The 14599-nt window shown below is 39.8% G+C and overlaps 2 protein-coding genes across 3 annotated transcripts in view; one reads left to right on the plus strand and one right to left on the minus strand.

Moving 5' to 3' along the window:
* The window catches only part of LOC308383504 (piggyBac transposable element-derived protein 4-like), a 134188-nt gene that overhangs the window by 92186 nt on the left and 27403 nt on the right, over positions 1–14599 (plus strand). The window lies entirely within an intron of this gene.
* Positions 503–12790, minus strand: LOC308383558 (uncharacterized protein). Of its 2 annotated transcripts, XR_013969160.1 has the most exons (4): positions 12689–12790; positions 9624–9888; positions 8182–8367; positions 503–3925 (listed from the first exon to the last, which is right to left on the minus strand). XR_013969160.1 is itself a non-coding variant. In XM_080861609.1 (3 exons), the coding sequence occupies exons 2-3, from the start codon at positions 9871–9873 to the stop codon at positions 8300–8302; spliced, it is 318 nt and encodes a 105-aa protein (XP_080717735.1). In that variant the 5' UTR covers positions 9874–9888; positions 12689–12790; the 3' UTR covers positions 8173–8299. The 2 variants fall into 2 exon arrangements, 1 of the variants encoding a protein (XP_080717735.1); XM_080861609.1 differs by lacking the exon at positions 503–3925 and having other exon boundaries at positions 8173–8367.

The raw sequence follows: 14599 nt of genomic DNA on the forward strand, positions 1-14599 counted from the left end.
CTTAAATCTGGAGGAAGATCTTTTTTTCAATAAATATTAATGTTAGCCCGCGACCTTGTTCCAGTTTTAAATTTTGGCCCACTGTGTATTTGAGTTTGACACCCCTGCTTTAGAAGATCCAAACAGATCAAACAAGAAAAGGTTTCTTGGTTCAGCTGAACTTCCTTCTGCACCACTTCTATTCTGAGTATCAGTTATTGTGTGAGTCTCTTCTTTATAACGGAAACAAAAGGTGACGCATTTAGGTCCATGACTTAAACTGAAAAGCAAGTGTCATAGTGAAAATCAGAATCATTATTCAACAGATATAGTTCTATTGTTTTTAAGATCCATGTTTTTTGTTGTTTTTATGGCATTTTGATTTTACCTTTCCTTTTGACATACTTTATTAACACAGTTTCAAAATCAGACAAAATAAACAAAATCAGAGTACGAAAAAGTTAATTTTTTTTACTGTAAAAACCACAAACATGTTTAACAAATAATTTTCTTAACTTGGAATGCAAATAGAAATTGTATGTTTTAAAAACTTATGCACAAGTTTTGCAAACAACAAAGTTATATGCAACTATTTACCTAAAAATAAAGCCAATGCCACAGACATTTTTAACCCATTTTAAATTATTTAGAGAGCAATCAGGTGTTTTGCATCAAATAGGATTCCACAAAAGTTATTTGTGCCACTCCAAAAAACAGTTTCTGTCCTCTGTAAGACTAAGTAAAACATCACAAGCCTGATACCTGCAGGCCTGAAAGCTATTTTCCACCTGGATGCACACACACATGTACGAATACACATACATCCATAAATATTAAATATATGTAAATATGTAATATGTATGTAATATGTAAATATGTGTATATATACATATGCATACACATATCCACACACCCATACATGTATAAGTTGCATTATGCTTGAGGTGGTTTACAGCTGAGGTCAACTTTGGGCTGTTAAAGTGACTCATACATATAAAATAATTACCACGTGCATCTTTCGCCAGTTTCTACCAACCACATATTACAAACCTTTCAAAATGGAACACAACACTATCAAAGTTAAACATTAGTCCAAAATATTAGATAATAACCAATGTTGGAGAGTAACGGAATACATGTACCAGCGTTATGTATGTAAAATACAAAATATGAGTAACTGTATTCTGTTACGGTTACCATTTAAAAAGGTGATATTTAGAATACAGTTAGTTTGTTGAAATAAATGGATTACACAGCTGTTTTGTCCTGTTTCATATGTCAGGCTATCCCCTAAATATTTTTGGTAATTCCACGCTGGTGGAAACCCAAACAAGACTAATGCCTGGGTCTCAAATACTCTGGCAAATGATGACAATTAGAGACCAGTGAGTACACAGCTGAATATAATCTAACTAATAACACAGTAAGAAGAACTACACATAATGCACATAAACAGAAGGTTGACACAGTTAAACAGCAAACATGAAACCTAAACCATGACAAAGTCTAAGACTGAAGACACTGTGTCAACGATCCAGGAATCCTGGCAGAGTACAAAAAGAAAACATTTTTCATTAGCAGTCAAAAACTAATGTGTACACTTATGTCTGCATTTTTATTTTGGTAAATACGAACGAAATTATAGCAGAAAAGCTGTCACGTGTCTGGTCAAAAGAGAGTATTAATATATTTATTTGGTAGTTCAATAAAAGACTTAAGAGTGAGAAAAAAAACTGCGTTCACGTTTGCAGTTTTGTCTTGTAATACAATATTTGAAATGGAAAAACAAACAAACAAAAGATCATATTTTAGGAATTGGTTGTGGGTGTTTTCTTGTTTATTTGTTTGGGGGTTTTTTGTACTACCTGAACACTAAAGTGGCCTTCCAATGACATGACAGTGTCAGAAGTGGCCCACAGCTCATTTAAGTTTGAGACCTCTGCTCTAATGTATCATCACACAGTAATAATACATTTTTGTAGTTGTAAAAAGCATTACTCCCATTGATTAATGTAATGGAATACATTACAAATTACATTTGGGGCCATGTATTCTGTAATCTGTAGCGGAATACATTTTAAAAACAACCTTCCTAACACCTATAATAACTTGGCAAATAGTTCTGATTACATTAAGACTCATGTGATCTCAAGCACTGTTGACACCGAACCAAAGCAACGTGAAGAAATGTCCATCAAATGTCAATCAAAAGCCCACAAATAATAACGGAATGGTGTCAGATAAAGGTGGTAAAGGTGCACACCTTTAAAGTTGTGAGACAAACTCTGTTTTTCTTGTCCATATGGAAACACAGAAACTGAGCTTTCAAAAATCTTCAGCCTTCCTAGAAGGATTAAAAAAAAAAACAAAAAAACAAAAAAAAAAAACAAAACTTGTTTATACTGTTTATATTGGGTAAAAAGCCAAAACAGTCAGAAAAAGTTACATTTACCAAATGTACCTGTTAATGTAGTCAGAGACACATAAGCTCCGCCACCAACATTTTCTAAAAATGAAACTTAGCATGTAGCATGTTTTCCTATATTTCAACTGTACCGAAGAAGTGAATTTTTTCCCATAGCTGCTACAACAATATAGAGGCCACACAGGTGAAAAACCAATGTGTATTTTCAAACTTGACATACGACTAAAAATTTTCCCACAGACACTGCAACAATGTGGCTTCTCATCTGTGTGGCCTCCCATGTGTCTTTTCAAACTTGACATATGAGTAAAACCCATTTCCACAGGCACCACAACAATACGGCTTCTCACCGGACTCTCATGTGAATTTAAGTTTGTGAGGGAACTAACACTTTTCCCACATGTACTGCAGCAATGTGGTTTCTCACCTGCGTGGACACTGATGTAGGCTTTCCAGTACTCAAGACAACTAAAACTTTTGCCACATGTGCTACAACAATGTGTTTTTTTTTACCTGTATGAACTGTTATGTGACTTCTCAAAGTTGTTGCCACACTAAAGTCTTTCCCACATGTGCTACAGGAATATCTTTTTTCACCTGTATGTGATTCCATGTGTATTTTAAAAGAAGCTTTATGATTAAATCCTTTCCCACATGTGCTACAGGAATATGGCTTCTCACCTGAATGAATTCTTATATGACTTCTCAAAGTTCCTTCCACACTAAATTGTTTCCCATAGGTAATACAGGAATTTGACTGCTCACCTGTATGAATTTTTATGTGACTTCTCAAAGCTGCTGCCACACTAAATCGTTTCCCACAGCTGCTACAGGAATATTGCTTTTCCCCTGTATGCAATTCCATGTGTATTTTTAAAGATGTCTTGTGATTAAATCCTTTCCCACATGTGCTACAGGAATATGTTTTTTCACCTGTATGAATTGTTATGTGGGCTCTCAAATTTGCTGCTAAACTAAATCTTTTCCCACAGGTGCTACAAGAATGAGGCTTATCACCGGTGTGAATTCTCATGTGTTCATTTAAATGCATTTTTAGAGTAAAATTTTTCCAACAGGTGCTACAAGAATGCGTCTTCTCACCTGTGTGAATTTGCATGTGTTGTTTCAAGTTTTCCATCCTATTACATTTTTTCCCACAGGTACTACATAAATGTACTGTCTTGGAATTTTGAACTCTCAGTCCTGCTACGACTTGATCTGACTTTTTTCTGTGTGAGTCACCATCCTTGTTTTCTTCCTGATCAGTGTCAGGAGAGTTGTGAGAAAGGAGCTGGTCACTGCTTGGTTCTGGTTCACTGTGGTCGTTTTCTTCACGAGCAGGAAAAGCTTCTGTCTCCTGCTTTTGTACAAGTGGTTATGCCACTTGAGTGGTACTGAGTTCCTCCTGTTCCTCTTTAATCTGTGAAGAATCCTCCTGGTCCAGACTGGAGTTCTTCTCCTGGTTACGGACCTGCTGATCTGTGAGGCCCTCCTTGTCTTTACAGTCACATTGTGGAGGATCTGAAGGGACAAAATGATAATATCAGAAAAACATAAATTGGATCAACTGTAATGTAACCTCAACAATTAGCAGGTCCTTACATGGTAAACATGGTTCTCACATGTACCAGTAAAAGGTATGTTCTGGGGATAAGCTGTTTAGCTGACTCAGTGATAGACATTTTGGAAATCTAATTTCCATAAATAAAAAGATGATCATGCATCAGGTGAGATTTAAAAACAGGACAAAAATTTTGCAGTAAAAAACAGATTCTCAGACAAACTAATGCTTCTAAATAAATATTAATGCTGTATTTTCTGTGTTACCAGCTGACTATTGACTCTCTTCAAGTCAATGTTATTGATACAGCACCAAATCACAGCAACAGTCGCCTCATGGGGCAGCTGATCAAGCCTCGTCGGAGGAGCTACTTAAGAGTGTGGTGGAGCTTTCTCTGACGCTGGATCATTGCGTGGCTTTATGTTAGTCTCTTGGCCAGTTAGTAAGTTTAATCTGCTGCATTGTTATTTTCCCAGGAGAAGTGTGGAGATGAGAGGGCAGCGAGCACGGGGTGCTCAGACACTGAGGAGCGGGGACAAAGAACACTAACACTGGGAAGAGGACATGTCACGGGAGTCGGGAACGCATTCGGGTTTTATTGTTATTTTCCATGCACTGTAAATAAACGCACTGCTTGCATTCACAGCTCCTTCCTCACATTCCCACAGTTGGCCAGCGTCAACTGTGACGGTCTGTCTCCCGAATCCAAACTGGAAACTGGTTTTACAGAACAGGGGCCTGAAAACTGAAGGCTCTCCTTCCAATTCTACTTTTAAATACTCTAGGAACAATGAGTAAGCCTGCAGTGCGAGAGCGAAGTGATCCAATGGGGTGATATGGTACTTGCCCTTGTGTGTGAATAGCAGGACTTTGAATTAAACTGTGGATTTAACAGGGAGCCAATGAATGGAAGCCAATATAGGAGAAATATGCTCTCTTTCTAGTTCCTGTCAGTACTCTTGCTGCAGCATTTTGGATTAACTAAAGGCTTTTCATGGGTTTTTAGTACATCCTGATAATGATGAATTACAGTAGTCCTAGAAGTAATAAATGCATTAACTAGTTTTTCAGCGTCACTCTGAGACCGGATATTTCTAATTTTACAGATTTTGTGCAAATGGAAGAAAGCAGTCCTCCATATTTGTTTAATATGTTCATTGGAGGACATATCGTGGTCACAAATAAAAATCACAAACAAATAATAATCCCATCCAGAGTATCTCCAAAAGTTGATCCTATTCATCTGGATGTAGCGTTTCAAAACGTTTCGTCACTCATCCATGTGACTTCTTCAGTCTCAGCTGACTGCAGGTTTTCCTAATCTTATAAACTGTAATTTTGCATAATGACTGAACCTAGCACCACTGAAGGATCAATGGGCTGCGAGGTCAGTTCCTTCATCATAATTATGGAAATTCTCACGACCATTGATCAACAACCACTTATCAAAGCCCACTGATCAATGGCCATGAGTACAATTCACAGAGAGTTGGGGAATGGCTGCAATCACAGCATTGTAAGACGGCGAAAGATGTACCTTTAGGCCCCCTCCTCGATTCAGAGATTGTCTTTCCCTTTTCACGTAAATCGCCTCCTTGACTCCGCGCTCAAACCAGTGTTTATCCCAGATGTCTTAGCATAAGGGCCCTTTCACAGCGGATGGAGCATGTGTTGCTAATGCTAACTGCTAACTAAAAGCCAAGGATTCAGAATTTGTTGCGCTGGCTGCTGAGCTCTGTGAGTTTTTGTGACAGCTCTATGTGTACTAGATGCGCCTGCTCCTTGTCGTTTCTATCTCTGACTTTATGTCCTCTTCTAGAGTTTGTGTTGTGTTATCTTCAAATGTTCAATAAAAACATGTATTGCTGGCATATAAAAGGGCATTTATTCTTCCAGGACCTGAAGTTCAGTAAAGCACCCCTTCAACAGCCAAACCCATCTGTTCTCTGACACAAAAAGTGGAACTGAGTAAACTGTGTGTCGGTGTGACGTAGTGCAGAAATATATATACGGATTTAGCTGGCAAAGAATTCTGAGCTACAACAAACACAAATCTTTTTTCTTTTTACCACACACACACCAAATTTTCACATATTTTGATTTACAAGGTTACAAAAACTCAGTACACATGTATTTGTTACCTGCTTTAAGGTGCGTATTTGAGAGTTATACTACAGAGTCAGGTACTTCTGATTCTTCTCTTGTCGCATGAGCTACAGTATCCAGAGTCGTACGTAGTGAGGAGGTAAAATTATTAACAAGATAATCGACCTCTGTTGGAGTAGCATTCAGGTAGCTGCTCTGCGTTGGTACAGGGCATTAAGGATAACAACAGTGGGTGAATTAAATTCTTAAACCTTGTTACAGCACTTTCAGAAAGACATCGAGAGGCCTTGCCCCACCCTATCATGTGATTTACTGAGGTCACATGGCCCAGGATATGAGTGGGCATTAAGTTATTGTCTGGAACCGTCTTCTGACCTTTCTTGAGCTCAAGAGCTAAAGAGAGATTAGAGCATCCACCAAGCCGGGCATTTTAAAAACTTACACTTCTCTATATTTCATAAACATGTAGCAAGACAAACACAACCCTGTGTATATTGCAGATATTCATCAACAGCTGGCCACACCCTCAGGAAGTCCACCAATAACATCACTACACAGGCCTTGTGCTGGAATCCAAAGGGTAAGACAGGAAGACCCAGAAACGTGGCACAGGGACACACCTATCATAGTGTTGTGTGGTTTGTGAAAAGCTTAGTTTAAAATCGATAATTTATTTTCAAATTAAACATTCGGCACTAATAGGGAAAATTGTCAATTTTAAATTAATTTTAAATTGTCAATATATTTAAAAAGTTTACAAAACAGATGCATTAATGCTGCTTATTGCAGTTGGTCTTTAGATTCTTCATGTGCCCCTATAACATATCTCTGAGGTCTGAATAGGACCCAACATGAGTTTTATTCAGTTTTGTAGTAAGAAATCCATCCATTACAGCTTTGCATACATATTACCGTATTTTCACGACCATAAGACGCACTGTGCTAAAAGGCGCAGTCTCAGTTATGTGTGCCATTACTGTATTTAACACACACATAAGGCGCACTGGATCATAGGGCGCATACAAGTACCGTATGCGTATTTAAAAATAAAGCGGGAGCAAACCTGAGTTCGGTACCTTACTCACATTTTTATTACCAGTAATCGTCATCATCAACAACACACAAGCATACAAGTGTGCGTATTTAAAAATAAAGCAGGAGCAAAACAAAGTTTGGTACTCACATTTTTATCATCAATCAAACCCATCGAAGTCCTCATCCTCTGTGTCTGAATTGAACAGCTGCGCTAAATCTTCATCAAACATGCCAGGTTCACTGTCTTCACTGTCAGAGTCACTTTCCGTGCCGTGCGGCTCCTCGGAAATGATGCCGGCTTTCGCGAAAGCTCGAACAACAGTGCCAGCAGACATGTTAGCCCAAGCATCTACAATCCATTGGCAAATTGTGGCGTAACTCGCCCGGCGCTGCCTTCCACTCTTGGTGAAACTGTGGTCTCCATCGGTCATCCATCGCTGGATGTGTTTGTCGCCGATGTGTTTGCTGCAGTAGGAGCGGAAGATGGCCAGCTTTTCCTTATAATCCGCTGGAAGTTGCTGCGCTACCGTAGTCCTGGTCCGGATGGAAAAATGGCACCGTTTCATAAAAAGTGAAAGTGAAACTGCTTTTAGCCGAATGGTGACCGTCGAAACGCTTCTCCCGCTCGTTCTTTGCTCGATGATCGCCTTATGTCCGCGGAAACTCAGCTGCGTCTTCTTGACCTGCCGGAGCTTGTTTTCCAGCTTCCTCCACTTGTGAACCATCGATTCATTAATCTTAAATTCTCTCGCCGCTGCTCGATTTCCATGTTCCTCCGCGTAGCTGATGGCCTTCAGTTTAAACTGTGCTTCGTAAGCGTGTCTCTTTGCCATTTTCAGGGTTGTTAAAACAACGATGTCCTGCATAACGCACATACCTGTTCTTTTATACAGGTATGTGCAATAAAGTCAACGCACACACTTCACCCTTTAGCGTTCTCATGGTGTTCTCTACTACGTCCTCCTTACAACACACAGGGCGCACTGCGCTATAGGGCGCGCCGCACTTTTTGAAGAAAATCTAAGACTTTTAAGTGCGCCTTATGGTTGTGAAAATACGGTATGTGCAACTTTACTTCAGTGTTCCACTTGATGCCCAGCTCCTGCCTGGTCGAGATGATGGTATCTTTGGCTTCCTTCTTCAGTGAAAGCTGCTTTCCTTCCTGACTGATGGACAATTCCTCCTGTTCGTCTTTAGTTTGTGAAGGATCTTTGTCCTCCTGGTCTGGAGTTCCTCTCCTGGTTACATATCTGCCACGAATCTAAAGAAAAAGAAAGACAATAAAAAATAAATCAATTTTATTTTGCCTACATAGTAGAAGGTAACTTTGCTTCTAAACAGGAAAATGTGTACAGTTAGGGGTTCAAGTGGATTTAGATAGTATTCTGGTCTAAATAACCCAAAATGTGATGTCCATATATGTGGATGCCAGGTCCTAGGAGGTTTAACCAACACTGGCCCGGTGGTGCCACCCACAATGCCAACAGTGATTATTAGACTTAATCCAAGTAGATTTTTGCTCCTTTGTCAGCACCTTGAGGTTGACACACTGATCTACGAAGTGCAGTGTTATTACAATAAGGCCAACAAGCTGTGGGCTTCCACTTCAGTGACTGTCAGTGAGATGTTTGTCCATTGCTCTCTCAGAATGTCCTGTAGTTTATCTCTGACCTCTGACACAGCTGCTGTCACATCCTCAAAGTAGCTCAGAGGACGGATATTGATGCTGGATGAGTCTGTAGACTCACTGAGTGCTGACAGTGAGGGGTAGTTGTGTAGAAACTGGATGTGATCCTCTGTGTGTGAGAGCTGCTTCAGCTCAGCATCTTTCCTCTTCAGCTCAGTGATCTCCTGCTCCAGCTTCTCCTGAAGCTCTTTGACTCGACTCACTTCAGTTTCCTGCTGGGATCTGATCTGCTGCTTCACATCAGAGCTTCTTTTCTGGATGAGATGGATCAGCTCAGTGAAGATCTTCTCACTGTGCTCCACTGTTTGATCAGCAGACTGATTGATGGCCTCCACCTCCTGTTGAAGCAGCTTCACATCTTTCTCTCTGTCCTGGATTCTCTGCTGGATGTTTTGTCGACTCACCTCCAGCTCTCTCTGCCTCTCAGTCCTTTCTGCTGCAGCTGAGACTGTGTCGTGGCCTTTATGTTCATCCACAGGGCAGAGATAACAACCCTGGCCGAGATATCAAAAAATGTTGGTTTATGCAATCTGAGCTAAGAAGGATGCAAATCAGCCATCTTAGGGTTGACTGGTTGGGCTCTCAAGCTTTGGCAATACGGACAAGAGAACTGCTGTCTTGTGATAGCCTCATGACCACAAAGAATCCAGAACACTCTTCTGTTCAGCAAAGAGTCGTTCTGCACCTGGTTCCCAAAAGTTGATTCTGTTCAGCAAGTTAAGCAAATTCAAAAAGCACCATACATGTTTTTTGTTGAAGAATAAAAGGAGAGGTAGAGTGTGTCTGTGCACAGAGAAAAACGCCCCCAACAACTATTAAGTTTTATATACCTGTGCAGTGTAAGTCTTCCTCGTGTTTCCAGATGTTATCCAGCACTCTGAATCGCTCTTTCCCAGTCCAGGCGAAGATTTCTTCAGACTCCTGCTTCACTACAACCTGTACTACATCCTGACTGGTGCAGACTTCCTCCTGTTCCTCTTTAATCTGTGGAAGTTGTGGACCATCCTCGCTCAGACCAAAGTTCCACTCCTGGTTATAGATCTCCGGGTCATTCAGACTCTCCTCTTCCTCACACTTCATATTGCTGTAGGGGATCTTAAAGGATAAGGGGACATAACAAGAAGGTTACTAATATGATGACAGGAAGGCACATCTGAGCAAATATATTCTAGCAAGTCTGTACACTGAGAGCATGTTGCTCACATATGTGAGTGAAATTTGGAGTGTACAAATTGGACAAATGTTTAAGAGCACCTGTGTGAGTGACTCGAGTTATCACATTTTTATTGACAAAGTTCAGAGTGCACAACATTCAATTGCTGATGCCAGCTTCATTTAAGGCAGTTTGATTTTCACTGTTGTATACTGAAATAAAACAGTAATTACATGAATTAAAATTTATATTAAAGCAAATGGTAACAATTTTTTCAACCATTATTGAAGAAAAAATAATAATAATAGGACAGTAGTAAAACAATACATAAGAACAGATGGTAACACAATGTAACTTGATACAGGGTTCTTGAAAAGTAGCAAGAAGTGAATGTGTTTAACTTTTTTGATTATGGGATTAGGGCTGTGCGATATGACCAAAATCTCATATCCCGATATTAAGACATCCATCGTCCTGGGAACGATATAAATCACAAAAATTTAACATTTTCTATAAATTCTGTGAATCTCGGGCAGCTCGACTTGCATGAAGTGTTTCCAGCTGGGCGTCTCGTACCTGGAGTCGAGTGTTTTAATTGAAACGATACATTTTTAGACATAAGTTGTAACGGTCGCCGTTTTCTTTGTGAGTATTTCTTACACGGCGTGCTGCGGGGAAAAGCCTGTTCTAACGTTTGAGTCTAAGGTTTATTTTTTAGCACCTGGCGGCTCTTTTTTGCTTCTCATCCGTAAATAATCTGCTCTTTCACGTGATTCAGTTTATTTTGAAAAGTCTCAACAGGATCTTGAGCTTTATTGTGAAAGGTTTATGTGGAAAATAAACACGCGGACACATGGTGGTTTTACCGTCATTGTTGCTAAGGACAAGGCAAAAAAACAACAACAACTGCTTCTCTGTCTGTAGTGTGGTTATATCAAATATAAAGAGAACTTTAAAGAAAGAGAGAACTTTAAAAAATTAATATAGCCACTACTGTGACCATCAATATAATGAAAAAAATGTTGCCGTAAACAGTTTATTTTGTGACACCACGAAACAAACGATAGCGTAAAATGAAACATAGACGTTTTTAATATCGTCATCCGATATATATCGTTATATCGAACAGCCCTAAAGGGAAAAAGGAAAAAGGACTGTGGAAGTATACTGCAAAAACTCTCTTGGAAGCAAGCCAAGAGGGTCAGATTATGTGGAACACACAGATTTAAAAAAAAAGGAATGATAATGAGGCATTTGTAATAACTAAGCTGTAAATATAAAAAGATCATGGTCCTTTGTGCCTGAAGGATTTCCCTCCTCTCTTCATTTCTTTAGTTGTGGAAGGGGGGGGGGGGGGGGGGGGGTAGTGGGTCACTTCATGTGTTTGAATTAACTAGTGATTTTTGACGAGATTTAGTTCTGCAATATTTTCATTTTCTTTCACCAATTCCATAGAATCAATGTACCATTATTTAATAACATTTGGAACACATTTCTGACCTATCTTGGTTTGGTTCAGACACCCAGGGCTGAAGACACGCACACCTCCACGAACACAGAAAAAATATACAAGTTGCTGCTCTTAGCACAGAAAAACTGCTAATCCGGCCAGTATTCACCCCCAGTGAACCACCACGAGGATTATTCTGCGCCATCGCTGCTCTCTAAAATCATGACAAACATGTACCAAGCTCCTGTCCCATAGCCGTCTTTTTTATTGATAAATTTTAATTGTCTATTCCATTCTTATTGTTTAGCTGCTTGCCTTTATTTATACTCCTTTTCTTCTTTAATTGTTGCCGTTCAATTCAAATCAATTTAATTTTTAATTAAATTCAATTTTATTCATATACCACCAAACCACAACAACAGTTGCCTAAAGGCACTTTTTATTGTAAGATAAAGACCCTACAATAATACAAAGAACACACCAACAATCAAATGTTAAGCAACCACTTTGGCAACAGTGGGGAAGAAAAACTCTTAACAATATATCATTCAGTCATTCAGGTAACAGTCGTCTAAGGCGCTTGGAAAGAAAGTAGCTAGATTGCATGTTTCACCTCCTATCCGATACACTTTTTTTTAAAATTCTAAAGCCAAATGGTGGATAGTTCCAGGAATTTAAAACCTGGTGGGAGTTGCCCCTTAAGTTGCCCCTTATGTCTCTCATCACACAACAAAGGTGTGAAAAGAGGGTCAATATCATAAGAGATTTTGTGTCAAACCATTGTGACACCCTGCCTCAGCTTATCATGTGACTTGAAATCACCTGTTCAAAGATGGTCGTTTAGAGTGCATACACTACACCAAGGGTAGGCAACTCCAGGCCTCGAGTGCCGGTGTCCTGCAGGTTTTAGATCCCACCCTGGGTTAACACACCTGAATCAAATGATTAGTTCATTACCAGACCTCTGGAGAACTTCAAGAAATGCTGAGGAGTCATTTAGCCCTTTAAATCAGCTGTGATGTATCATGGACACATCTAAAACCTCCAGGACACCGGCACTCGAGGCCTGGAGTTGCCCATCCCTGCAATACACTGAACACTTTAAGTGTGTGTAAACACACACACTTTAATGGTGAAATGTAAATTATGTAACTGTGCACAAAGGTTCTTTTTTCCCCTTTCTTTTCCGTTTCCGTGCTTTGCCTTCACACTACTTCCCGTTGCACGTCTAGTATTGTGTCAAATATTATTGAAGTAAGACGCACGTTTTGTAGTCGATCGTGTTTACATACCTGTTTATTTCGGATATCCAGCAGTATGCGCTCACAGCTGGTCCTCCTCAATTATAGCTTATTAATATTTGAGATTTCTTCGCCTGCAGTACCAAGTCTCTCAGATACTGCACCGAACAGCCAAAACATCGCGTCACGTCCGTTTTTTTCTTCTTCTATTGCTTTTCTGGCAGATTGGACTGAAAGGCGTACTAGCGCCCCCTAATGATTCACATTGAGCACTGACTTAAAGGAATAGTGAATGACAGAGATCTCAAACTCATTTTACGTCGTCAATCACATAAACCAAATTTTAATCTTGAGTGGGCCAGACCAGTGAAACTCTGCTTTCTATCGATTTAAGTACACACTTCAGTATCAGTTTGAAATAAAATCAAACAAGCTGAGCTGAACATGATCCCCTCTTTAGCAGAAACTAAAATTAGAGCAACTGAAACAAGAGCATTTTACACATGCTGACGGAGCTGCAGACGAGTAAGGACAAAACGTATCCGCAGGAAGTCCTTTTTTACCATTTTATTAGCTTTTTACGTCTTGATGCATTCTCAAACATCCACTTAGGTAAATCTTCAAAGGTTGATTTTGTTCATCTGGACGTATCGTTTTCAGTGGGAGAAACGTTTCGTCGCTCATCCAAGTGACTTCTTCAGTCTCAGCTGACTGCAGGTTTTCCTAATCTTATAAACAGTACATTTGCATAATGACTGGATCCGCTGTAGGAACAACGGACTGGGAGGTCAGTTCCTTCATCATGATTATGCAAATTCTCATGACCATTGATCACCAACCCTTGATCAAAGCCCACTGATCAATGGCCATGAGTACCATTCACAGAGAGTTGGGGAATGGCTGCAATCACAGCATTGCAAGATGGCGAAAGATGTACCCTCAGGCCCCCCTCCTCGATTCAGAGATGGTCAAAAGGGAAAGACTTTTCATTTAAGTGAAAATCTTTAGGGAGAAACTTTGTGAGCATTGCAAAATGTTGCTGCACTTGTTATCAGAGTGCATAATCCATTCTCACACTCAGCTGCTGTTGACAAAGATACTCAGCAGACTGAGGAGAAAGGTTGTAACAGGGAATACTGGATTCAATTCGATTCAATTCAATTCAATTTCATTTATATAGCGCCAAATTACAACAAAAGTCACCTCAAGGCGCTTTATATTGTACAGTAGATACAGAGAAAAACCCAACAATCATATGACCCCCTATGAGCAAGCACTTTGGCGACAGTGGGAAGGAAAAACTCTCTTTTAACAGGAAGAAACCTCCGGCAGAACTCTGTGAAAGAGGCTCCGATTTCAGATTTCCCAATAGACGTCCACACCGAACGCGATAGACGTGACCAGAGCGTCAGGTTACAGTTTATTGTCCGGAAGGAAGTTATTCTCTCTAATATGATGTGTTCTCAATGAAAATTAATATAGTCATTTATGCATAGTGAGCTTTTTGATTTCCAATTAAAAATGTAGTATTTTATTTACAACTGTACTAGTTCTCACCACATGATCAAACTCCTCACCTTATCACTATGGAAGAAACTAGCCACCCTTTGGAGAAAAGTCATTTACACTGCTTGTATCTGTGATCCCATTCTTTCAGTCACTACACAGAGCTCATGACCTTAGGTGAGGGTGGAACCATAGATTGACCAGTAAATCCATGGCTTACACTAAAGCTGCATCAAAGCTCAAACCCCAGGAGAGTTAATGGCTTTCCACATTTATTCATTTGACACCTAAAGTTGATTTTTGATTTCCTGAACTTTCTGGGTTGAAGTTAATCCACAGTTTTCATCAGTGAAGGGTTTTAGGGCTTTTGTAGAGGACACTTGTCTCTCCCATCTTTCCCATGGTCCCTTAACGCAGCATCAGTGTTACAGCTTGTGACTCCGGTGAACTAATTGA

The sequence above is a fragment of the Rhamphochromis sp. 'chilingali' genome, assembly GCF_963969265.1.
Source record: "Rhamphochromis sp. 'chilingali' genome assembly, chromosome: 16".
Taxonomy (NCBI): Eukaryota; Metazoa; Chordata; class Actinopteri; order Cichliformes; family Cichlidae; genus Rhamphochromis; species Rhamphochromis sp. 'chilingali'.

Bases quoted from the DNA above. Each gene is read 5' to 3' on its own strand.
- LOC308383558 (XM_080861609.1), bottom strand. From the start codon at position 9,873: ATGAAGTGTGAGGAAGAGGAGAGTCTGAATGACCCGGAGATCTATAAC. The intron at 8,368-9,623 runs GTATATAAAACT...CTTTTTCTTTAG, and splicing joins GGAAGACTTACACTGCACAG to ATTCGTGGCAGATATGTAAC.